This window comes from Belonocnema kinseyi, chromosome 1 (genome assembly GCF_010883055.1).
Source record: "Belonocnema kinseyi isolate 2016_QV_RU_SX_M_011 chromosome 1, B_treatae_v1, whole genome shotgun sequence".
NCBI classification, from domain to species: domain Eukaryota; kingdom Metazoa; phylum Arthropoda; class Insecta; order Hymenoptera; family Cynipidae; genus Belonocnema; species Belonocnema kinseyi.
Genome location: NC_046657.1, coordinates 114318617 through 114345821, shown reverse-complemented (window position 1 = coordinate 114345821; position 27205 = coordinate 114318617). Strand labels below are relative to the sequence as shown.

The 27205-nt window shown below is 25.8% G+C and overlaps 2 protein-coding genes across 3 annotated transcripts in view; one reads left to right on the top strand and one right to left on the bottom strand.

Annotated features, from left to right (window-relative positions):
- The window catches only part of LOC117166938 (lysosomal acid glucosylceramidase-like), a 40770-nt gene extending 39093 nt beyond the window's left edge, over positions 1–1677 (bottom strand). The window contains exon 1 of the mRNA XM_033351431.1: positions 1600–1677. The gene's annotated coding sequence lies outside the window, so the exon portion shown is untranslated. The remainder of the gene's footprint in view (positions 1–1599) is intronic.
- The window catches only part of LOC117166958 (F-actin-capping protein subunit beta), a 32665-nt gene extending 11281 nt beyond the window's left edge, over positions 1–21384 (top strand). For both annotated transcript variants that reach the window (XM_033351454.1, XM_033351461.1), the window contains exons 2-4: positions 6566–6777; positions 10744–11116; positions 20388–21384. In XM_033351454.1, coding sequence (XP_033207345.1) covers positions 6566–6777; positions 10744–11116; positions 20388–20621 — 819 coding nt within the window. In that variant the 3' untranslated portion in view covers positions 20622–21384. The remainder of the gene's footprint in view (positions 1–6565; positions 6778–10743; positions 11117–20387) is intronic.
- Positions 21385–27205: the final 5821 nt, after the last annotated feature.

Genomic DNA, 27205 nt, shown 5'->3' with positions numbered 1-27205 from the left:
GTAAATATTCAAAGAAATTTGAATTAAGAAAATATAATTTTTTTATTGGATTGCGGCACCTCTAAATATAATATTTTTCCAATAAAATAATTTATATTTTCTGAATTCAAATTTCTTTGAATATTTACAAAAAAATTTAATACCAAGTATAAGAAAATACCACATAAAGTCCTGGAGTGTCTAGAAAATTTTGATAAAGCAAAAACAATTTGGAGAGTCTAAAATGTCTAACATAAGATAGTCTGGGAAAAAGCAAAGAGGTAGATAATATATAACTGCTGAAAGATTAATAATATGAATAAGATAAATATATTTATATATATATATATCTAAAAACGATCAATAATAAATTTATAGATCATTTTAGGCGAACAACTTTTGTCTGTTAATTTTAGTTCGTACCTTGTGTCGTTTTTTGAAACAAAATTTATTTTTTTCATTTTGAATGTTATTTTTTACGACTAAAGCAAAAACTATATGTCCTATCAAAAATTATTCATGAAAAATTTCAATGAGTTTTCGGTATTTTTTGGAAGAGTAACTTTTGTCTTTATTTTTTTCATAGTTTGTGTCTATTCATTTTTTTCATAGGTTGTCTGGTTTGACAAGAAATAAACTTTTATTTTTATTGTTTTTTACGCATAAAACAAAATCTGTGCATCCTATAAAAAAAATTCTTAAAAAGTTGTATCTCTTTTTTGGATAAACATGTTTTGTCAAATTTTATTTTCGTAGCTTGTTTCGTTAGTCCAAAATTCTTTTATTTTTTTATTTTTAATGTTGCTTTTTACGACTAAAAACAAAAGCCACACTTCCTATCGAAAATTTATTCATAACAAATTTGTAGATCTTTCCAGGGTGCGCAATTTTAGCTAATTCGTTTTTTTTCGTATCTTGCATAATTTGGCCAAAAAATTGAATTTTTTATTTTTCATTATTTTTGGTACGATCAGATTTTGAATTTTCAACTTTTCGACCAAATTAAAAAATTTGTTATGACAATCTTGTAGGGTTTTCAAAAATCAACGTTTTTCTTCTCTTGACTTCTTTTCATATCATGCGTTGTTTGGCTGAAAATGTTCGTTTTAGTTTTTTTGTTTTTTTTTTTTTGGATTTTAAAATTGCTCTAACTCTGATGATTTTCTTTTCATAGAAAAAAGTCATAAGGATAAATTGTTTGAGTTTCTGAGTACGTGTGAGTACGTGTGAGTAAGTGTGCCAAAGCAGAATCCAATCTGATCAATTTTTCGAAAGTTATTGTGCCTACAGAATGCAGACTACATACAGACAGAAAAACACTTTCGTAAAAATGTTTTTCGTAAAAATGGTTTTTTCTGACTCAGGGGGTCTCAAAACGTCGAGATTTGATGAAAACCGACAAAGTGAAATTTTACATAAAAGCGATACCTTCTCACTAGGATGAGAATGTAAAAATTATGTAGAAATTTATTTTCAAAATAAACTCAACGTATAAAATCTATCCCTGACATTATTACGCATAAAAGGTGTATTCCGTACAGGTTTTGGGACTTAGCTTAAATTAAACGAAGCTTAACTTAAATGATAGTCATTGGTGACATTACTAAAAACTTTCCTTACCTGCCCGTAATTGTGTTGCCTTGAACAGTATGGGAAGAGCCTTTACACTGTACAGTGTACAGTTAGCAGTCATATTGTTCGCCAGGGTTTATTTCTTTAGAATGCCCGCATACCGCAATTTGAAAGCTGACTTGAAAGTTGACAGATAACATAAAAAAGATGTATTTTTTTAGATTCAGCGATATTTTTCAACTTGTTATTATATATTTACGTGTGTCGTATTAATATCAGGGTGGCCACTTGACCGGGAATTTACTTAAAAACCCGACAATTTACTTGTGATCGCAGTAAAACTCAAGTCGTCATTATTTCATTTTTTTTTCAATTTAGGAAAATGAATTCTACTTTACCCACAGTCGCAGGGCATATGAGTGTGTTTATTAGGTTACGGATTTATGTTTTACGGTTTATGGATCTTGATTTTTCAGATTATCTCAGTTAAGCCCAATTAAATTATAGTTTATTATTATTCATGAGAACTTATTTTTGTTAACATTAGTTAGTAGTTGTTCTCATGTATCCACAGAGAGGCATATTTGGAGAATTTTTTTTTGGCTCAATAAAGAGATCATTCGAAATTTTGTAAAATGGTATTTATAATACTAATAATAAAGTACAGGAGAATATTTTTTTCCAACTTGTTGATAATAAAATGTTGGCTGCGCAGCATTTCTCCGTCGGTGTCTTTTTTTAAAGGTGTCCACGGCCAGAAACCTAACTTCCGCAATTTTTGACCTGGGTCAAAAAACCATAGTTTTTTCGATTCTATAGAACAACAGCAAGAGACGTGCGCAGGATTTTTTCGATATATTTGTTTTACGCGACATGGTGCACTTTTGAAAAAAAGTGAAACAATAATTTTTTTAATCTTTCAAAAAATGGATTTATCACTTTTTATTCGCTTCTGACTTGGAACAGGGAATTTTAGAAAATAATTATCGTTTTTAATTTAGAACATGAAGTTTCGGTAAAAAAAATATAATTTCACTTGGAACAGGGAATTTTTTACACGGGACGGGAATTTTATTAAAGAATCGTCATTCTTCAAATTGAGAATTCGTCACAATTTGAAAATTCCCTACTTTGTTGAAAATCAATGTATTGTTTTTTGTTGAACATTCAACTATTTAGTGTAAAATTAATATTTTGCACTATTTTTTTTTGTAGAAAATGGATCATTTCTAGTTAAAAATTCAACAATTTGGAAGAATATTCGTATTTCTAAATTTAAAATTTATCTGTTTCTTTGAAAATTCAAGTATTTTGTTTAATAAATCGATTTTCTTATAGGAAATTATATTTTTCTTCGAAAGATAATCTTCTTGTTTAAAAATTCTTCTTGTCGGTTGATAATTCAAAGCAGTCCAGATAAATATCTATTATTTTAGTTAAAAATTGATCTTTTATGTTGCAAATAAAATAATTTGTTTAAAATTTTGAGACCCCCCTGAATCCGAAAAACAGGCTTTTACGAATGTGTGTGGCTGTGTGTTGTCTGTAGATTTTTAGTTTGTATCACGATAACTTTCGAAAGAATTGACAGATTGGATTGGAGTTTGGTATACTCTTTTAGTGTCCTAAAACAAAGGTCAAGTTCGTTAGCCAGACATTTTGGGTGAAAATTCAAAAAGTGAGTGTATTTTGAAAATTTTTGAGACCACTTTTTTTTTTAATTCAAAAATTGTCTGTACGGATATTCATAGTATTCAATCAGACGAACAGTTTATCCTAATGACTTTTTTTATCAAAATAAAATTTGCCACAGTATTAGCCTTTATAAAATTTCAAAAAACACACGAAAATCAACATTTTAAGCCAAATTACGCATGATATGAAAAAAAGTAAAGAGAAGAAAAATGTTTCTTTTCCAATGCCCCATAAGATTGTTTAAGCACCTTTTTGATTTTTTTTTTAAAGTTGAAAATTCAAAATTTTATCGTACCAAAAATGTTTGAAACCACATTTTTTCAAAATTTCAAAATAGCCAAAACTTGCTCATCCAAAAAAGAGCTATAATTTTTTATAGGACATTCAGTTTTTGCTTTAGGCGTAAAAATTAACATTCAAAATAAAAATATTAAATTTTTTGAAAATGACACAACGTTCAAACTAAAATTAACAGACAAAAATGGTCGCATGAAAAAATCTATTAATTTATTATTAATCATTTTTAGATAGGACGAGTAGATTTTCTTTTAATTGTAAAAAAATAAGATTAAAATAATAAATAAATAAGAATTAGTATTATTCAATTTTTATGCACATTATGAATGGTAATGATATAAATTTATTGAAATGATACAATTATAGAATACAATTTAAAGCAAAATAAGAAACAAATATAAAAATAATCATGATAAATACAATTTGCTCTTTATTTTGCAATTTTTGAATAAGCAATCCCAGGCAGAGTTACATAAGAAATGTATCATATTTAATATAAAAGTGTTGTGTATAATGTAGAAAAGTTGACATTTTGGACAAATCGAGTGCGAAGCACGAGATACGTGATAAGAATTGGTTCGTGATAAGAACGTGATATGAATGTGTTCGTGATAAGAACGTGATAAGAATGTACAATCGATGTTAATGTTACTGTTCCATTTTGGTTAAAAAATTTGTCTTCAAAAATTAAAAATTAAACTACTTTGAAAAAAAGTCATGTATTTTGTTGAAAATTTTTATTTTTTTGTAGAAAATTAATCTTTTTCTTTGAAAATTCGTCTTTTTGGTTTAAAATTCAAGTGCTACAGTTAAATATTTATCTTTTTTTTTTTAATTTATCTTTTTGGTTGAAAATTAATTAATCTAGCTGACAATTTAACTTTTTTTTTAGTGGAAAATGTAACTTTTTATTTCAAAATTCATTTATTTTGTAACGTTTTGCTCTGTTCTGTTAAAGGACGTTTGGAATAAACGTCACGAATTAAAATAATTGTTCGCGTTTTGTGGCAGGTTTGATCATGTTACTTTTAGTTGGCCAGGAAATTTGTAAAATTTGACTCGTAATTTGAAACCGTCTGCCGAATCGCCACGCTCGCGCTGATTTGATATTGCATTCATAAATGCACACGTCACATTTTCCGCCGCATCGAATTAACGCTTCTTCCCTAATTGTATTATGTATATATTTTGAACTTCTTAATAATATTTTTCAGTATTCGTCAATGCTAATTTAACCCTTAACTGGTACTGTTGGTACCAATATACGGAACTGGCACACTTGGTAATAAATGACCCAACGCGTTCAAATGAGTTTTACGCAGCCGGTATCTAAAATTTTTGCACACCAAAATTATCTAATGTAGTTTAGGGTCTGGTTATCAAACTCAAATCGGTTTTACAGCTATTTATTTTAATTAGAATATTAAAAAAAAGTTTTGAAAAAAAACGGAAAAAGTCCGTTTTTTCTCTTAAAAAATCATAAGTCGCGTAATTTTTAATATTTGTAGCTAAACTATACTTTAAGAACAAAATTACTGTGATATTGATGCTTCCAAAAAAGGTATTTATTTTGCAAAGTGAAACCTCGATTTCTTAGTAAAATCTAACATAATATTTTTCAATATTCAAATTAATTTTTTTTTATCTGAATGCACCAAAATAGTTATAAAGGAACAAAAAAGTAAACAGAAACATAAAAAAAAGTTTTCTAACCTAGCAATTTCAATCTTGGCCTGAACAGTCGCTGGAGATACCTGCGCTGTGCTTATGGCACATTGGGCGCCTGCATGAGCACACGCCAATTTAGGATTTCTGCCGTCTAAAAAAAAAACATCAAACTATGAAATAATGAATAAAAAAATTATTTTTGAAGTCTAGTTTGAGCGTCTGCCCAACGAACACTGACGCCTGTCGCTCAGAGCTCACCTTTTGTATCCAGTTAGTTATTTCAACTATTGGTAAATTTCGTCACATGGTCCATTTATTCAATTTAGTACACTTATTTTGAGCTCAAATATTTTTTGGTGTAATTTTTACCCACAGTGCCAGTTACGAGTTAGAAATTACAACTTCATATATTTAAGCTGTTATTTTTGTGTCCACGAAGATTGTTCAATTCAAACAAAAAAGGAAAATTCTTAAATTTCAGATTTAAAAAATTTTTAACCTAAAAGTTTATAATATCTTTAAATAATAAGTATATTTAAATCAATTATCGTGAGTTTCATTTATCAATTTTTGAAGTATTTTCATTAAAAATTGTTGGATTGAAAATTCCAACATTCCAAAGTTGTGAATTTTTTAATTATTATAAGCTTTATTTTGAAGGTGTACAATTTTTAATATTTTAATCCAAAGTTATTTAATTTTGAATACTATCAATGTAAAATTGTATAGTATTTCGCATATACGAGTTTAATTCGAAACTATTATTATTTTGAAATAATTTTCATAGATTTAGGATAGGAATTCTCCTCAAATTCTCAATATTTGAATTTGAAATTATTCAATTAAGAGCGTTAATTGATCAAGTTTTTATCTGATTTTATTAAAATTTTAACGTTTTTACTGAACAATTTGGAATAATGACATTCAGAACACAGCATTTTTAAAATGTAGAATGTTTCAATTTCAGTACATTTCAATTGAAAACTATATGTACTGCATTATTTTTAGAAGGTCGTGAACCTGTAATGTTTCAAATTACTTACATTTTACAATTATTCATTTATTATAATTAATTTATTTAATGGACAAATCACCATTGTAAATATTACAATTTTATTATATCGATTATTAGTAAACATTTGTATTGATTATTAATAGCTGCACAAGAATTAGTTTGTTAATTTGTCTCGAGCGATTGCAATTTCTTGAAATTGATTGAATTCACTGGAATTTTTTCAATCGGAGATCTGTAAGAAATAGAAAAGTCGTGGAATTTTTAAAGCAGACTTCTGTAGCAATCCCGAAGGGAAAATAAATTGGTTAAAATAATTTAATTGGTGTTTGTGAATTTCAGTCGGAAAAGCAGATGGATTGCGCTTTGGATTTGATGAGGAGGTTGCCTCCGCAACAGATCGAGAAGAATTTGAGTGATTTAATCGACTTGGTACCTTCCCTGTGTGAGGATTTACTTTCATCTGTAGACCAGCCTCTGAAAATAGCAAAGGACAAAGAATCGGGGAAAGATTATCTTCTCTGCGATTATAATAGGGATGGAGATTCATACAGGTATCATCATCTATTCAAAATCAAATTAGTAAATTCTCTATAAACTTAATTTAAATGATCCAAATTGTCCAAAAACTGTGAATCTTCTATTTTTTAATTCTCTTTAATGTACAAATGTATTTTAGTATTTCTTAAATCTTCACAAATGTTGACATTTTTAACATTTTTAGTATTCCAACTTTTCAATGCTTTAAAGCTTTCAAACTTAATTTTTTTGTTAGGCTTCTTTTAATAAAGCCACGCAACTTTTAAATTAAACTATAATATTAATGTGAATAAATAATTATTGTATTTCATAGATTCTAGCATGAAAAATAATATAAAAGAAAAGCAAGGACAATATTTTTGAGTAACATTATAGACAATTAAACCTGTGATGTCAAAGTTAAACCTGTTTTAAGTAAAAGTCAAGTCTTTTTTATTGAAATAACCGATTTTTAATGAAACACGCTAACATACCCTTTTATTTTAAAAATATTGTAAATATTTTTTGAAATATGATGATTTTATATTAATAACAATTTTAAAAGTATTTTTTTTTTGTTTAATAAGAAGACAAATCAGAGGATTTTTTTTTAATCTCATAAATTTCCTACTGAGAGTCCAACGGATGATTATTATTTTGCTAAACCATTATTTGCGAATGGCTGCCCGTTTTCTAAAAAATCGACTTTTTTCATTTTTTATGGATTCAAATGTTTATTGAATTATAACGTAAAATTATGTAAATATTACATTTTTAACACTTGTTTTTAATTCTTTTTAAACACTAACGTTAGCCTAAATTTGTAAAGCTTTCAAATTTTATTATTTCAAATAAAAATCATTTGATTTAAATCTAATGTGTCTTGTGATTCTTTTTAGAAAAAACGCTAATAAGCATGAAAAACGCAAATTCTTGAAATATTTTATCTTAAAAAGTCGAATCATTTATGATTAAAAATACCCGTTTTATTAAAAATAATAATAAATACGGATATAAAATTCACATTGCCAAACATTTCACAAAGAATTCAATAATTTCGCAAATATTACCAAATATTAAAAAAAAATTCGTAAAGATTTTTAAAGATTTGAAAAAGATTTCAGTGTTCAAATATTTCGAAAACATTTCGGATAGATTTGAAATATTTCACAAAGACTTTAATTATTTATCAAGATTTCAATAATTTCACAAATATGACCAAATATTTGTCATATTTCGCAGATTTCTTAAGATTTCAGAAAGATTTGATAAATAAATCACCAAAATTTCAATGATTTTTCAAAAATTTCACAGTTTTTAAATATTTTGTAAAAGATCTCGGATAGACTTGAAATATTTTACAAAGAGCTCAATGACTTCCCAAATATTTCACAAAGATTTCAATAATTTCTCAAATTTTTCACAGTTTTCATATGTTTCTGGTAGATTTAAAATATTTCACCAAGATTTCAGTAATTGGACGAATATTATCAAATATTTAAAAAATATTTGTAATATTTCACAGATTTCTAAAGATTTCAGATAAATCTTACAAAGATTTCACAAACACTTAAATGATTTTTTAAAGTTTTCAAAAATTTCGGATAGATTTCAAAAACTTCGCAACGTCTTCAGTTATTTCACAAATATTACCCAATACTTCGGAAATATTTCGCAAAGATTTCCTAAAAATATGAAAGATTTCATAAAGAATCCAAATATTTCGGAAAGATTTTGGATAGATTTAAATGACTTTGCACAGACATCAATGATTTTCCAAAGATTACAATAAATTCATAAATATTAATATTACCTGATATAATATTATATAGAAATATATTAATTAATACGGTATACTATGTACTTAATAATTAAATTATTATATTAATTATTTCTTAATTATGAATGAATATATCAATTAATTATATATATGATTAATTAATTTATATTTGAAATATTTATACAGAAATCATTGCAATTTTTGTAATCTCTTTGTCAATATCATAACATGAATATTATAAAATATTTCGAAAATAGTTTAAATATTTTATATAGATTTAAATTTTTTCCGAAAATTTCAAAGATTTCGTAAAGGTTTTGAATAGATTAAAAATATTTCACAAAGATTTTAAAGATTTCGGATAGATTTAAAATATTTTTGACTTCAATAATTTCCAAAATATTTCAAGAATTAAAAATTTTTTTAAAAATATTTTATAAAGATTTCAATGATTTCCCGAAGATTAGAAATATTTCATAAAGATCTCGAATATATTTACAAGATTTTCCAAAGATTGCAATCATTTCAAAAATATTATCAGATATTTATAAAGTATTCACAAATACTTCCAAATATATCAAAACTTCGACCAAGATTTCAATGACTTCCCAAAAGTTTTAAAGACTAAATATTTGGCAAAGATTTCGAATAGATTAAGAAGATTTCACAAAGACATCAATTATTTCACAAAGATTTTAGGCATATTTTCGGAAAAATTCAAACTGTCCGATGAATTTGATCATTCGATTTCAGAGGGGTGACAAATAAATATTTAGCCGATTCTGGGGGGGGGGGTAACCTCTATGGACTCTAGGGCTCCGCCGCACAGTGGTCCAGAATTGGTTATTCGCGGACAAATTAAGTTACAGGTCGTATTTTTGGTAAATTTTCATTTTGTGTTAAATGTTATGTTATTAAACAATTTAAAAAAATCAGATTTTCTAATATCTTATTTTTTATCTTCGTGTAATCCAATAAAGTACAACAGAAATCAATAGAAATTGATGCAAAGATACAAATATCATAAAAATAAATGATTAAAGTAAAAATTTCCCCTTTATAAACAAATTTGATAAACAAATATACATTTATAGAACTTTTATAGGATTAAATATTTTCTCTTCATAAAAAATCATCTTTAAACACACGACAATGTTACTTCACATTAAAAATGCTGTTAGGAGTTATAAGTGTTTGTAATTATTTTTAACAAATTATATAAACAATTGCATTATATTCGTGTGTTTTTATAGAAAAAAAAAAATTTTTTTCACGAAGACTAGCTGCTGCGAATGACTTTGATATTATCTAGCTGAGAATTTTGTTTCAACAATTAAAATTGTTATTAATAAATAATATAAATAATTGCATTATATTTTTTGGTTTTTACAGAAAAAATTATTTTTTCACAAAGCCTTGCTGGCCGATGACTTTCCTATTTTATCTAGATGAGAACTTTTATTCTAAATCAAAAATTTCAATTGTTATTAACAAATATTAACAAATCATACATTTAAAGTGAATCTTCTTTGAACGCAGACTTTGAAATTCTAGTATGACAATGAGTAAAAAAAAGTTTTACTTCATCAAAATTACGAATAAAATGCAATTGTGTAAATTATTTGTTAATATCAATTGAAATTCTTGATTTAAAATAAAAGTTCTCAGCTGGATAATATAGAAAAGTCATCGGCCAGCAAGGCTTTATGAAAAAATTATTTTTTTCTGTAAAAACACACGAATATAATGCAATTGTTTATATAATTTGTTAATAACAATGACAAATACTTATACCCCCTAACAGCATTTTTAATGTGAAATAACATTGTTGTATGTTTAAAGATGATTTTTCATGAACAGAAAATATTTAATCCTACAAAAGTTCTATAAATGTATATTTGTATATAAAATTTGTTTATAAAGGGGAAATTTTTGCTTTAATCATTTATTCTTATAATATTTGTATCTGAGCATCAATTTCTATTGATTTTTTTCGAATTGTTTAATAACATAACATTTAACACAACATTCAAATTCAAATTCGCCCTCGAGGGATTGATGCGGAATTTTATGCAGAGTATTTTCTTTTTTTAAACTCTAAAATCGACAAAAAATTACAACATCTAGCTTAATTTGTCCGCGAAAATCCATTTCTGGACCACTGTGCGCCACCTCGATTTCGATATATTTCTCTTTTTCAATGATTTTCTCTATTTTTAAGATCTCCTTGGAGCAATGCATACGATCCTCCTTTAGAGGACGGATCGATGCCATCGGAAAGGCTAAGAAAACTCGAAGTGGATGCGAATCTCGCCTTCGATCAGTATCGAGAGCTGTATTTTGAGGGTGGAGTGTCCTCAGTTTATTTGTGGGACTTGGATCACGGTTTCGCCGGTGTTATTTTGATAAAGAAGGCCGGCGACGGATCAAAGAAAATCAAGGGTTGCTGGGACTCCATACACGTCGTGGAAGTGCAAGAGAAATCAACGGGGAGAAATGCTCATTATAAACTCACCTCGACGGCGATGCTCTGGCTCCAAACAAATAAACACGGATCGGGAACGATGAATCTTGGCGGCAGTCTCACGAGACAGGTTACCTATTTTATTATTCTTAATATTTTCTGAGACGCATAAACATTTCACAAATTCATCTCATTTCTATTTTTCTCAATTACCGGTTGATCTCATTTTTATTTCACTAAATTTACGTTTCGCCTTATTTTTATTGATCCGAATTATCATTGGACATAATTTATATTTGTCTGAATTGTCATTAGTCGTCATTTTCATTTTAATTAATATCCGTTTTTACGAATGACCATTTAGCATAATTTTAATTTTTCCTATTTACAGGATGTCTAGCGATCCGGGAAATCTGTGGTTGTAAATTTAAATTAGAAGTTTTTTATTTTCTGCCTAAAATTATTATTAATATAAAACAAGACGATTCAATGGTATGTGAGTGTGACGAGTTGAACGTCGTCGATTTATTACCAGCTAATCAGAAACTGGGAAATCTTTAAAATTTACTAACAAAAACATGGCACAGGTAATAGATATGTCTAGCATAAAAGTCAAACTCCGAGAAATTTCGTGTACTCTTATTTTCCATCTTATTTCTGTTATTTTTTTTTCTTTATAAGTTTTTATATTTATAAACGCAAAATTTGGGGAACAGATGTTTTTTTAGTGACTTTCCGATCGTATCGTGGTACTGAGTTTTTACAGGGATAATGGAAAACGAAAATTCTCTCTTGTTTCGCGGTTTGTTTCCCGAATCACAAAAAATGTTTCATGATCATTGAAAGGAAAGAATTGTACATATAAAGCTAGAAATTTTTCATCCAAAGTATTCAAAACAAAACAGAACCGCAAACTAAAGCGCTTAAAGTGAAACTATTTTTTAATTTTCTACTTTTAAAATTCAAGATTAAAATGTTTTAAATTCAAACTCTGAAGAATTCAAGTATTCATTTATTTGGTTGAAAATAAAACTACTTGATTGAAATTTGAACTCTTGTTTTTTAACAGACATATTTTTAAACAGAAAATTAAACTATCCTATTTTTGGTTAAAAACTGATTTTTTGGTACAAAATTCAACTATTTCGTTGCAAATTTGTGTGTTCTGTTTTTGAAAAATGGCCTTTTTATTATAAAAGTAATCCTATTGTTTGAAAACTAATTATTTTTATTTCGAAATTCAACAATTTCGTTGAAAATTTGTGTATTTTATTTAAAAAATCGACTTTTTGGAAGAAAATTAATCTTATTCTTTGAAAGTTCACCTATTTGGTTGAGAATTAATGTATTACAGTTAAATATTCATAATTTTAGTTGAATATTTATCTTTTTGGTTAAAAATAAAACTGCGTGGTTAAAAGTTAAATTCTTTTATTAAAAATGCATTTTTTTGGTTTCAAATTTTGTTGGAAAATTAATTTTTTTCAACAGAAAATTAAACTATTCCATTTTTTTTTAATGAAAAATAATAATTCTTAGTTCAAAATTCAACTACTAGGTGGAAAATCGATATTTTTTAGTTGAGAATTCAACTATTATATTGAAAATTTGTATATTTTGTTGAAAAATCGTCTTTTTGGTAGAAAGATAATTTGTTTGTTTCAAAATTTATCTTTCGGTTAAAGATTAAAGTATTTCATGTAAATATTAATCATTTTAGTTAAATATTCGTAATTTTAGTTGAAAAATAATCACTTTGATTGAATCTTTTTTTTTGTGGAAAATTTTTTTTTTTTTAGTTCAAAATTCAATCATTTGGTTGAAAAATTGTCCTTTTTAGTTGAAAATGTAACTATTTTGTTGAAAGTGAATGTATTTTTGTTAAGAAATCTTTTTTTTTTTACTAGAAAATTAGTCTCATTGTTTGAAAATTCATCTTTTTGGATGTAAATTTAAGTATTTCAGTTAAATATTAATAATTTTAGTTGAGAATTCATCTTTTTGGTTTAAAATATATCTATTTCATGAAAGATTTATCATTTTAGTTGCAAATTTATCACTTTTGTTGATTTTTTTGTGTGGTGAATTCATTTTTTTGACTGAAAATCCAAAATTCAAATATTTGGTTAAAAATGCATCTATCTTATTGAAAATGCAATAATTTTATTTGAAAACTTTATAATTCGAAGCGGTTGAAATCGATTTTATTAAATTATCCACATTAATTTCACCTGAATATACACCGAATCTTAAGTATAAGAAGATAAAATAAAATTTGTTTTGAATTATTATTTAAATTCATGAACTTTTGAGAGAAATTCAAGAAATGATTAATTATGTTTTTAGTATTATTTAATTATTCAATAAGTCGATGGTGATATTTAGGTATATTTTTGGATATAATTGTTTAAAGTTTTCTGAATTAAACATATTAATTGAATCCCTAGAAGCAGAAAAAAATTATTTATAATAAACTCGCGAAACTGTATACATATTCCGAGTAGATTGTTTTTAAAAATGAGAAATATTTCAATGTCTCAGAGAATCTTATCCCAGGATTTGAGTAGACACTCTGTGAAAATATTTTTAGCTTAAACGCAGTGTTAAATATGGTTAGGGGCCTTACTTAAATTACGTATCATTTGAATCTTGTAATACTTTTATAAACGGAATAAAACAGTATTTCAGATATAAATTTTCAAATTTATTAATTTATTTTAAACAAAAAATGGTCTTTTTTACTGTAAAAGATGACTTTTTGGCAAAATAGTTGAATTTTCAACATAATAATTACATTTTTAACATAACAGTGTAATTTTAAACCTAAAAAAATTAAATTTCCAACGAAAAAGTGTCATATTTTATATTTTACTCAAAAAAGATTAAATGTATACAAAAAATATGAATTTTAAAACCAAAAAGACCAATTTTCAACAAGGTAAAGATTTTTCACTCAAGTTGAACCTTGTTGAACTTTCAAGCCAAAAGATGAATTTTCTCTACAAAAATTGAATTTTCTCTACAAAAATTGAATTTTCAAAGAAAAAATATGACTTTCAGCAAAAAATTAATTCTCCACGAAACTGATTCTTTTTTACCCAACAAAAATGAAATTTCAAACCAAGAAAAGGATTTTTTTTACCACAAAGGAGAATTTTCAACCAATAATATCAATCTTAAGAAAATTGATCAATTTTATCTTTAGCTAAAAAATTTAAGGGGGTAGATGGCTCAAAAATCTATTTTTTTGCATAAATCGAAAGAACATTTCAAAAATACGCTGTTAAAATTTTAGAGCGAAATTCGAAGCACTATAGATTCTATCGCTACTTTTGTAAAGGTAGCTTAGAGCGCAGAACGCCTATTTTCATGTACCGCAAACTTTAAACGCGTTTTTCTCGAAAACAGTTTTCTTCAACATTTTTTGAAAAGTCTGTTATTTTTTTGCAAAACATTTAAATAGTTTTAGATTTAATTTATGGGCGAGATTTTTATGTGATAATAACAAAACAATTTGATTTGTATTTTTGAGAGTAACACAGCAGCTATAACACACGGCACAAATTGAGAGGGAAAAAAAGTTATTACCTTCAGCGTGTTCTTACTTCTTAATTGTTTATAATGATTGTGTGAAAAATGTTTTTTGGTTTTTTTAATACTAAAGAAGAACTTGTCTTTGAGAAAAAAATTCCCAAATTTCCCATCAATTTTTCGCCATCTATACGCACCTACCCCCTTAATTCAAACCAAAAAAAGCCTTTCTACTAAAAAGGTAACTTTTCAACCAAAGTTTTAAATTAAAAAGTTACATTTTCATAATGAAAAAAATTAAGTTTCTACTAAAACAGATAAATTTTTAATAAAATAGTTGAATTATCTACCAAATAGTTGCATTTTTATCCAAGAAAGATGAAATTTGTAATAAAACAGATGAATTTTTAGCTAGAATAGATTTCAGTTCTTTTTTTAACACCAAAATATTAAATTTAAACAGAAAATCAATGTTCTACGATGAATTTTAAAATCAAAAAGACAAACTTTCGAAAAAAAAGTTGAATTTTCAACGGACTTTTTATTCAAGAAAGATGGAATTTTTTCTAAAAAAGATTAATTAAAAAAAAAGATTGCAGTTCACTTCCCAAGACCAAAATAAGAATAACTTCATTTATAATACTAACAATAATAAATCAGTAGTAATAGTAACAATAAGTTAATTTTGATTTAAATAATCGAATTTTTAACCAAACAGTTGCATTTTTGTCAAAAAAAATCTACTTAAATAGGTGAATTTTTAAATCAAAAAGACATATACTCGAAAAAATCAGCAAACAAAATATGAATTTTAATCAAAAGGGTTAATGTTTTACGAAAGAGGTTGAATTTTTAACCCAAAAAGACGAAGTTTTAACAAAACAGGTCAATTTACAACCGAAAAGGATGTCTTTTTATATAAATTGTAATGTTTTTAACCAAATAATAAAATTTATAACCAAAAAGATAATATTCAGGAGAAAGCCTTCGCGAATTTACAAAAATCACTTACATGAGTGAAGTAACCCCTCCCTCCTTACGTAACAAATCATAAAAAAATGTCCCCCCCCCCCCCCCGTTTGACCTGTTACGTTTTTTTTTTAATTTGAAGGAATTTTTAGATTTTAATGTATTTTTAAGACTTTTAAGCCATTTTCAGGAGATTTTAATTTGAAGTATTTTAGGGAATTTTAAAAGATTACAAGGATTTTTTTATTAATTTCATTAATTTCAAGTATTTTAGGATAAAAGTTTGTGAATTTCCACGATTTCAGAAAATATCATCATATAATTTCACAAGATTTTTTAATATTTTATTGGATTTTGTAGAAGTTATTCCCGAAAAGTGAGGTATTTTGAAGGGTTTTAAATATTTGAAGAGATTTGAAATTCACCCTAAATTTCTATTAATTTATTCTAAATTCTTTGGAATTCTTCTGAATTTTATGAATTTGTTTGAATATTTTTATTTCACTTGGATTTCTTAAAATTTACTCTATTCTACTTAACTCAGTGGATTTTTTAAATCGAAGGATTTGAAATATGTTAACGTATTTTTTTCTTATTCCTTGGCATTTTTAAGAGCTTTTCAAAATTTCAAAAGAGTTTAAAGGATTTTAAATAATTTAGGTTATTTTAAAAGATTACAAAGAATTTTTTTATTGATTTCAGTAATTTAATGGGATTTAAAAGGATTTGAAGTACTTGAGGGTATTGTAACAGATTTTTAGGCGTTTTTAAGGGCTTAAAAATTTGCAAGGTCTTTCAAAAAATATCAAAGGATTCGAAATATTTTACGACAGATAAAGATTCATAAAATATTTTTAATTTATTTCAGTAGTTTGAAGGCTTTCAAAGACCCAAATATTTCAGGGTATTTTAAAAGATTCCAAGGGATTTAAATATTTTAATGGATTTCAACGAATTATTCACAAGACATAACGGATTTCGTAGGGTTTCGAAGATTTGGAGAGATTTTCAAATATTTTTTGCAATTCATTTAAAATTCCCTCTGAATTCTTACTAATTTATCCTAAATCCTTTAAAATTTTTTTGAATTCTTCTAAATTCACTCAATTCTACTTAATTGAATTAATTTTCCACTTTTTTTCATTGTTTTCAATTTACGTGATTACTTTTTAAATTAGCTTGATTTTTTATGAATTTAATCAAATTTTTCTTATGTCTTTTAAATTTCGCTAAATTCATTCAAAATTTATTGCAATCAATCAAATTGTTTCTATTCTTGAAATTGTTCCAATTCAATTAATTCGTTTAAATTTAAATTGAATTCTTTTTAATTCTTTAGAATTTTGTGAATTTATTTGGATCCTTCTAAATTCACTCAATTCTATTTATTTCAGTGGGTTTTTAAAAGTTTTTATTTAATTTTTCATAAAGTCTATTAACGTCAACTTCACTTCTTAGGCATTTTATCAAATTCTTCTTTTTTTATCTCAAATTACTCTTAAATCATTTCTGTTTTACGAAAACAACTGGAGTTTTTTTTACATTTTTCCAATTCATTTGAAGTCTTTCAAATTTAACTTGAATTATTTTGTATTCATTAGTCACTTTTGGAATTCACCCTAAATCCTTTTATATTTTTAGTAAATATATATTTTTTATATATTTTATAGTAAATTAATATAAATGGATATTTTTAAAGCTAGTCAGATCGCCCATTAGTGGAACACAAATTTTGGGCATATCTTTAAGTGGGACACCAAAGAATCCAATACTGGGACAAGGAAAATCCAATGGAGTTTTTCAAAATAAAATGGCACAATTTACTTGTAATTTATTACAGAATACATTAAAAAGCAAGAATGGATTGTGATTACCGTTTAATTATTTATTCTGAAAAGCTGTTCAGAGTAGTTTATTGAAACCTCTATTTCTAACCTTCAATTTTGCCAACTGCTTAGGTAAGTAATTTAATAATAACTCATAACTTACTAATTTTTTAATAAAATTAGTAAGTTATTTTTTTGGTTACAAATTTTATTATTTGGTTAAACATTTTATTGAATGAAAAATCAGTTTTTATTGATATTTCAACTATTTTTTTTTTAAAGTTCGTCTTTTTGGTTTGAAAATTCGTCAATTTAATTATAAATTACATTTTTCTTTGAGAAAGATACAACTGTTTTGTTAAAAATGATCTTAATTAGGTAGAAAATTCATAAATTTGGTTAAAATATTTTTCTTTTTTTAAGAAAAAATCTTATTTGGTTAAAAAATCATGTCATGTTTAATTTATGATTAAACATTTTTCGTTTGAAATATTAACTATTATATTTTTTGATAAGAATGAATTTTTTTGGTAAAAAATTAGTCTTTTTGATTTAAAAATACAAGAATTGATTAGAAAATTGAAGTATTAGATTAGCCAAAAACTTAAATTCCGAATAAAAAATATAGTAGTTGATATTTCAACCAAAAAAGATTTTAATTACATATTGAAAGCAGACTAATTAATTAGAAAAAAACGAATTTCCCATCAAAATGCTTAAGCCTTAACCTTGACAGATTAATTTTTAACCACAGATGCATTTTTGCTCAAGAAAGATGAAATTGATGATTAAAAATATAGATTTTCGAACCAAAAAGACGAATTTTCAAGAAAATAGTTAATATATTAATCTAAAAACATTTTTCAGTAGAGAAGTAAAAAAAAATGTTAACCAAACTGTTGAATTTTCAAGTCAAAAAAATGAATTTTCTTCAAAAGAGTTAAATTTTTCATTTGAAAATATAAATTTTCAACAGAAAAGTTAATTTACTTAATTTATTTCAAAAAGTAAAACGATAATATCAATCTTATTAATATTTCATATAAATCTATAATATTGAATTTTAATGCATACTTAATCATTTTTGTTAAAAAAATTTAATTTATTAGATATTATATTACCTTACTTACCTAAGCAGTTGGGAAACTTTGAGATAAGAATTGGAGGTTTTAATCAACTACTTTTAACAACTTTTTTAGGATAAATAATCAATTAAACGGCAAAGTTGTATCTTATAAACCATATTTTTCATATATTACTAAAATAATACTGCGAAATTTAATTAAAAACACGGCGAAAGTGACCGTTTCAGTAATAGAAACGCAATTGCGCAACTCGCGTTGAAATGTTAGAAACTGAGACAGTCAGCGACAGCTCGTCCCAATTTAGGCAACTTCGCCAAAAATTTGTCCAATTGCGGAACATTAAAATATTCACAAATTATCGAATAAAATCGCTAATAAATTTATAAATTTTATTCTTAAGCGTATTAAAAATGTGCAAAAACATCACTTTTTCTTTGTGTGTAGGAAATTTCAATAATAAAATGCTGTAAAATTTATGCGGAAAGTTTCGAAATAAAAAAAAAAATGGCGAATTTTGTAGCAGTTCATTCACACATTTTGAGGAATATTTTTTATTATTTTTTAATAAATATATAACTTGTCAGGGCAAAAATAAATAGGGGTAACAAATTTAAAAGAACTTCAAAAATAACAGAAGATTTTTACTTTTATAATTTATGTTGGAATATAAAAGATACTCAACTATATTTATTATTGTCCCAGTATTGGACATACTTTTTACGTTGTCCCACTAATGGTAGGTTTACCTTGGTCATTTCTGGAATTCATCCTAAATTCTTTTTAATTTCTTGGGATTTTTTAATTTACTTGAATCCTTCTAAATTCACTCAATTCTACTTATTTAAGTAAATTTTTTAAAGTTTTTATTTAATTTTTCATGAAGTCTATTACCATCAACTTCAATTATAAGGCTTTTTATCAAATTCTTCTCTTTTATCTCAAATTCCTCTAAATTTATTCCAATTTTACGAAAAACAATGGACTTTTTTTGATTTTTTAAAACATTTTTCCAATTGGGATCTGAAATATTGAGGGCACCACTAGCGGCAAAAGCAATATGGCCGGCGACAAAAGGTAGACGTCTCATAAGACTCATGTAAAAACATTGAAAATTAGTCTTAAACCTTAAAAATTAAAGTAACAATAGCTATTGCATTTTGCATTTTGTTTGCAAACTTCGAATTTAAAAACTCTTGCTGTCTAAATAATAAATTCTTAAATTTTTTCCCCTCATAAACATTTACAATGTAATATTAACTATCGACATTTCAATGCAAAATTTAATTTATATCAACCTGAAATGACAAATCAGCAGTAACTTTTTTCGTATTTGTGTTTATGTTGATATACTTGTACCTAAAATAATATTTTTATTTAGAACCTGCTTTGATTATTTTCACTCAGAATGCTAAAAAATTATTGAAAGTGGAACAAGCTTGATAATCCGTTTGAATTTCGTGCATTTTTTACTTTATTCTGTTTTATTTCTCAAGCCATACTATCAGTAAATGGTGTGAATGTACTATACGATTTTTCATACATTTTTTGTAAATAGGAGTTTATTTACATTTCATAAAAACCAAAAAGTTTCATGCTTTCGTGCAGTAGAAGAGCAATCAAACACACAACAAAACACTTTGCTCTTCGATTTTCATGACAAAAACTCCATTGATAAAGTTTGATTTATTTTATTTGGAACTTTTTCTTTATCACCTTTTATTTTTTTCCTCCGGCTTCACTGTAAAAAACACTGTAAACCTCCTAGAAAAATTATTTTCGTATATTTCGTATATATAGTTCCCGTCAAAATTTACCTACGCTCAGGGCTTTCCGATTCTGTCACCAGGTGGCGTATTCGAGTATTTCAGATCCCAATTCCTTTGAATTCTTTTGAATGTAACTTGAAATCTTCTGAATTTAGTCTGAATTTGAGTACGGTCCCTTAATGTTAGCATAGAGATTAATGTTTTATAATTTGGATATTTTCCAGGTTGAATGTGATTCGGCGATAACGGAAACGTCGCCGCACATCGCGAATATCGGTCGCTTGGTGGAAGACATGGAAAATAAGATAAGGAACACCCTGAACGAGATTTACTTTGGAAAAACGAAGGACATCGTGAACGGATTGAGATCAGTTCAGTCCCTTGCTGATCAGAAGCAACAAGCCGCTCTCAGACTAGATTTGGCGGCCGCTTTGCAGAGGCGAAACGCCAATAATTGATCGCTTCTCGCGACATCGTTCCCCCCTCCCAACACAATCGCGACTACTATCCTCCTCGAATGTAAATACCCCTAAAGGTCGGGGATACCTCGCCGAATGCAGCATCGTAGAATAAATCGAGTTAATCGAGTTGATCGATGACTACTGGTCAAGATTTAGCCAGCAATTCTTACCGAATTGTACTGAACTTCCGTTGAAAATTTAGTTCTCAGCACAGACTGGGTTCGTCGTTTCAAAAGTAGAGAAGAATCCAGGGGCGTTTGCGTTCGACGATAGTAGAGAAACGAGAGAGCGCCTTCTTGATTCTTGCGGAAGGAAGTTTAACTTTGTTATCTTTCGCGAGAAAGAGTTCAGCTTTTTTTTGATATTGTAAATTTTGAAGAGAAGAAGAGGTGTTTTGAGACGAGACGTACTTTTATCTCGGGAATTCGTATCAACAGTTGTGAAAAGGAGGAGATTCAGAAATAGGCTTCCAACTTTCAGTATATATGTATAGGAGTAATAAGAGAGGTCAGTAAATGAAATGTTTCCCGGAGAAAAGACGTCTCGAGAAGTGCGCGATTTTGCTTATTTTTCACTCGGATCGAAGCGCGCGGTCTAAACGGGCCGTGAAAAAAAAGTGAGTGATCGATCCCGGAATAGGTCGATGGTATTTTCTTTCGCAATGAGCGCTGATCATTGCCAGGCAAGCTCGCTATTAAATCCGAAAGTAGTTAGTCGATGTGTATTCTATACAAAAATTAATAAAATCATTTTGTTACAAGATCGGATATTCAATACCTGTTCCGGCTCTTCCTATATTCCAAATATGTTTTCAAAGATTTCTTAAATATTTTACAAAGACTTCAATGATTTAGGAAATATTTTACAAAGATTTTATTGATTTCTCAAAGATTGCACAGTTTTCAAATATTTTTGCAAATATTATGGGTAGATTTCCAAGATTTCACAAAGGGTTTTATTATTTTCCAAAGATTTCAATAATTTCACAAATATTTGTAATATTTCGCAGATTTCTTAAGATTTTAGATAAATCTCACAAAGATTTCACATATATTACTAAATATTTCATAAATAATTCAAATATTTCCAAAAATTTCAAATATTTCGCAAAGATTTTGGATAGAGTTAAAAAATTTTGCAAAGGCATCAATGATTTCCCATAGATTTCAACAATTCCACAAATATTACTATTATATAATATTATATAGAAATATATAAATTAATTTGTTCAATCATTTTATTTGTAATATTTTTAAATTGACAAGGTCCTTTCCGGGAAACCGGGAAATGGCTGAAAATTTAATTTAAAAACCGGAAATTTCTGATCGCAGAAAAATTAAATTTTTCATTATTTTAATAATTTTGGTGAACTTAGAAGTGTGTTCCACATAAAGGACCCTCCATAAACTACGTTACCAATTTTGGGCAATTTTTTAACCCCTCCCCATCGCCCTCATTTATAACCGTTGATTTGGTTATGCCCCCCCCCCCCCAGAAAATAACGTGACTTTAGATCAAATACGATTTTACGTTTATACTCAACCTGTGGTTAATTATAAACTTGGGTAATAAATCAACAATTAAAATTAAAAAGTGATTTCAGAGTAAGTATTGAAATGTGACCAACTGAATTTTATGTCACAGTTAATTCGGGTATTATTGAATGTTTAAACTAAGAAAGGTATATTTTTAACCAAAAATGGAATAATTCAACTTTTAAATTAAATACAAAAATTTTGAGTTATGAAGAAAACGAATTTTCTACCAAATAGTTGATTTTTTAAACTAAATTATTGAAATTTTAAGGCGAAATGACGATTTTTCTATACAAAACAGTAGAATTATCAAATAAAAAATATGAAATTTAAATGAAAAAATTCATTTTATACCAAAAAAAAAAAAAAAAAACGAATTCCTACAAAATACAAGAACTCATAACCCAAAAGTTGATTTTCCAACTAAACTAGATTCATTTTCAAAAAAGAACGGATTTTCACAAAAATAGTACAATTTTAACAAAGTGTTAATTTTCATTTGAAAAAGAATCATTTTCGACCAAAAATTGAATAGGTAAATTGCCCAAAGTAATTTTTCAACCAAAAAAGGGAATTTTTAAGAAAACAGTTTAATTTTTAATCAAATAGATTAATGTTTAACTAAAATTTTGAATATTCAAGAAAAAAAAACATTTTTAAGAAAAAAGTTCAACTTTTCAAAAGTTCAACCAAAAAGAATAATTTAAAAAAAAAGATTAATTTTCTACAAAAAAAAATGAATTTTCGATAAAATTTCAACAATTCTCAACCAAAAAATTGAATTTTGAACTAAAAATTGTGAATTTTTAAACAAAAATGTTAATTTACTACTAAAAAAGACGAATTAAAAAAAAGAGTATGAATTCTCAACCAAAAAGTAGAATTTTCAACTAAAAAAGATTATTTTTTAAACAAAAAGATTAATTTACTACCAAAAAAGACGAATTTTCAATCAAATTTAAGAATTTTCAACTAAAAATATGAATTTTTAAACAAAAAGGTTCATTTACTAACAAAAGGGACGAATTTGTAATAAAATTCAAAAGATCTCAAACAAAAAGTTAAATTTTCAGCTAAAAAATATGAATTTCTAAACCATACGATTAATATACCACCAAAAAAGTCAAATTTTCAATAAAATTCAAGAATTCTCAACCAAAAATTTTAATTTTTAACTAAAACATATCATTTAAAAAAAAGAGATTACTACCTAGACTAATTTTCAATAATATTCAAGAATTCTCAACAAAAAAAAATGCATTTTCAACTAAAAAAAGTGAATTTTTAAACAAAAATGTTATTTTACTACCGATAAAATACGAATTGAAAAAAATGTAGGAATTCTCAACCAAAAAGTTGAATTTTCAACTAAAAAAGATGATTTTTTAAACAAAAATATTAAGTTACTACCAAAAACGGCGAATTTTCAATTATAAGATGAATTTTTAAACGAAAAGTTGCATTTACTACCAAAAGGGACGAATTTGTAATAAAATTCAAAAGTCCTAAAAAAAAAGTTGAATTTTCAACTAAAAAATATTAATTTCTAAACAACACGATTAATACACTACCAAAAAAGTCAAATTTTTAAAAAAATTCAAGAATTCTATACCAAAAATGTGAATTTTTAACTAAAAAAGATCAATAAAAAAAAAAGAGATTACTACCAAGACTAATTTTCAATAATATTCAAGAAATCTTAACCAAAAAATTGCATTTTCAACTAAAAAAAAGGGAATTTTTAAACAAAAATGTTATTTTACTACCAAAAAATTACGAATTGAAAAAAATGTAGGAATTCTCAACCAAAAAGTTTAATTTTCAACTAAAAAAGATGAATTTTTAAACAAAAAGTTTAATTTACTACCAAAAACGTCGAATTTTCAGTCAAATTCAATAATTTTCAACTAAAAATATGAATTTTTAAACTAAAAGGTTCATTTACTACCAAAAGGGACGAATTTGTAATAAAATTCAAAAGTCCTCAACAAAAAGTTGAATTTTCAGCTAAAAAATATGAATTTCTAAACAATACGATTAATATACTACCAAAAAAGTCAAATTTTCAATAAAATTCAAGAATTCTCAACCAAAAATGTGAATTTTTAACTAAAAAAGATCAATAAAAAAAAGAGATTACTACCAAGACTAATTTTCAATAATATTCAAGAATTCTCAACCAAAAAATTGCATTTTCAACTAAAAAAAAAGTGAATTTTTAAACAAAAATGTTATTTTACTACCAAAAAAATACGAATTGAAAAAAATGTTCTTGAATTTTATTGAAAATTTGACTTTTTTGGCAGTATATTAATCGTATTGTTTAGAAATTCATATTTTTTAGCTGAAAATTTAACTTTTCGTTTGAGAACTTTTGAATTTTATTACAAATTCGTCCCTTTTGTTAGTAAATGAACCTTTTTGTTTAAAAATTCATATTTTTAAACAAAAAGTTGCATTTACTACCAAACTAGACGAATTTGTAATAAAATTTAAAAGTTCTCAAATAAAAAGTTCAATTCTTCACTAAAAAAAAATACTTTTAAACAAAAAGATTAATTTACTTCCAAAAAACGAATTTTTAACAAACTTAAAGAATTCTCAACCAGAAAGTTGAATTTTCTACTAAAAACATAAGTTTTTAAATTAACACCTTATCTACAGTCGCTGATTTCGGGATTATCTCAGTTTACTCTTAATTAAATTAGCATTTATTATTAACTACTTTGTTGAAAATCAATTTTTGTAACTAAAAATGTGGAAAATTTAACTATCAGGTTGAAAATCTGTTTCTTTTGCAGAGAATTCGATTTCTTAATGAAAAAGTTAGCCATTATATTTTTGGTTGAAAATGTATCTTTTTTTGATGAAAACTCAACTAATTGGTTGAAAATTGACATTTGTTATTTGTAAATTAAACTATTTCGCCTTTTTGTAGAAAATTAATCTTTATGGTTGAAAATCATGTTTTTGGTATAAAATTAAACTATTCCTGTTGAAAATTCATCAGATTGGTTGAAAATTAATTCCTATAACTAAAAATTTTAAAGTCTATTCTTGCTGAATAATTGATCTTTTTCGAAATTCGACAATTTGGATGCAAATTTTTCTTTTCTTTGTGAAAAGTCGAATATTTTTTGTAGAAAATTATCTTTTTCCTGGCAAGTTAGTCTTTTTGTTTACAAACTTTTCTTTTTAATTACAAAATTCAAGTAATTCAGTTAAATATTTATCCTTTTACTTTAAAATTTATATTTTATTTTGGAAATAAAATTAATTGGTTGGAAATTAAACTATTTTGATGAAAATTCATTTTTTGACTAAACATTAATTATTTTAATTAAAAATCAAATTCTTTGGTTGAAGTTTATTATTTAGTTGAACTGGAAATGTAACTATTATTCAATTTGTATATTCCATAATATTAGTTAAAAATTCATTTCTTTGGTTGAACATTAATTTTTTGACTAAAAATTTTATTATATAATTTTTGGTTAAAAAATTATCTTCTTGGTTGAAAATTCATCTTTTAGGTAAAAAATTCAATTATTTAAGTTAAAGATACATCATTTTAATTGAAAATTCATCTTTCTGGTTTAAAATTCGACTATTTCAGTTAAACATATACAATTTGTTTGAAAATTCATCACTTTGTTTTCAAATGTAACTATTTTTATGAAAGTTAGTTTTTTTTGTTGAAAGTAATTTTTTAACTTATTCCAATTAAAAATTCCATAGTTGTAATTGAAAATTAATCTGTTTGGTTAAAAATTAATCTTTTTAACTTGAAATTTAATTATTAAGTTTTATTTCACAATTTAACTTTTTAATAAAAATTAATTTTATTGTTTAAAAATTCAACTATTTCGCAGATTCACTGTTTTAATCGAAAACACTTATGTTTGCCTTAAAATCAATTTTTCTAACTAAAAAAAAACTCTTTAATATTCCATTTTCAGCTGAAAATGATTATTTTTTTAGTTCAAAATTCAACTATTTGGTTGAAATTTTTTCTTCTTCAATTAAAAATTCAACTATTTCATTAAAAATTAATCTTCTCGTTTAAAAATTAATATTTTAGGTTGAAACTTCAAGTGTTCCAGTTGAATATTCATCGATTAAGTTGAAAATTCATCTTTTTGACTTAAAATTTAACTATTTCAGTTGAAGATACATATTTTTATTTGAAAATTCATCACTTTAATTGAAAATTGAATTATTGTGTTTGAAATCCGTTGTTTCTTTTTGTTTTATTTTTAAATTAATTTTGTACTCTAAAAGTTTAACTATTCGATTTTTTTAATGGATATTTTTAGTTGAAAATTTAAGTCTTTTTCATAATTAATTAATTTTGCAATGTTTTTCTCTATTGTGTTGAAGAAAGGACGTTTAGATTAAACATTATGAATTAAAATAAATGTTTGCGTTTTGGGGTAAATATAAATATATTACTTTCAGTTAACCGGAAAAATGGAAAAACTTGACCAGGAAATAAGTCGGAAATGTTATACTTTGAATGATTTTATTGCAACTTATATTAAAATTGTTTGTACGCTGATCAGAAAACTGGAAAGCAATAACTCGCTCATAAGCTTAATTCTTTTTATATTCCTTTTCTCCGTTATGCTAGTAAAATGTACCGAAATAAACATCAATAGTGATGAGATTGCGAAATTAAAGTTATCAGTAAAATACCAATCATGGTTCTATATCTTCACTTGGAGATTATAAAAAAAGTAGTTCAAAAGTCAACTGTTCGGTTGCAATTTGTCTTTCTTAGTTCAAAATTCAATTATTCGTTCAAAATTTGTGTATTTTGTTGAAAAATCGTCTTTTCGGTAGAAAATTATTCTTATTGTTTGAAAATTCATCTTTTTGGTTAAAAAATCATCTATTTCAGATAAATATTAGTCATTGTAGGTGAAAATTCATATTTTTGGTTGAAAATAAAAGTACTTGGTTAACTCTTTTCTTAAAAACAATTTTGGAGTGGTTAAGATTTACTTGATCCATTTATTCTTCTGCGACTATTATCACTTTCAATAA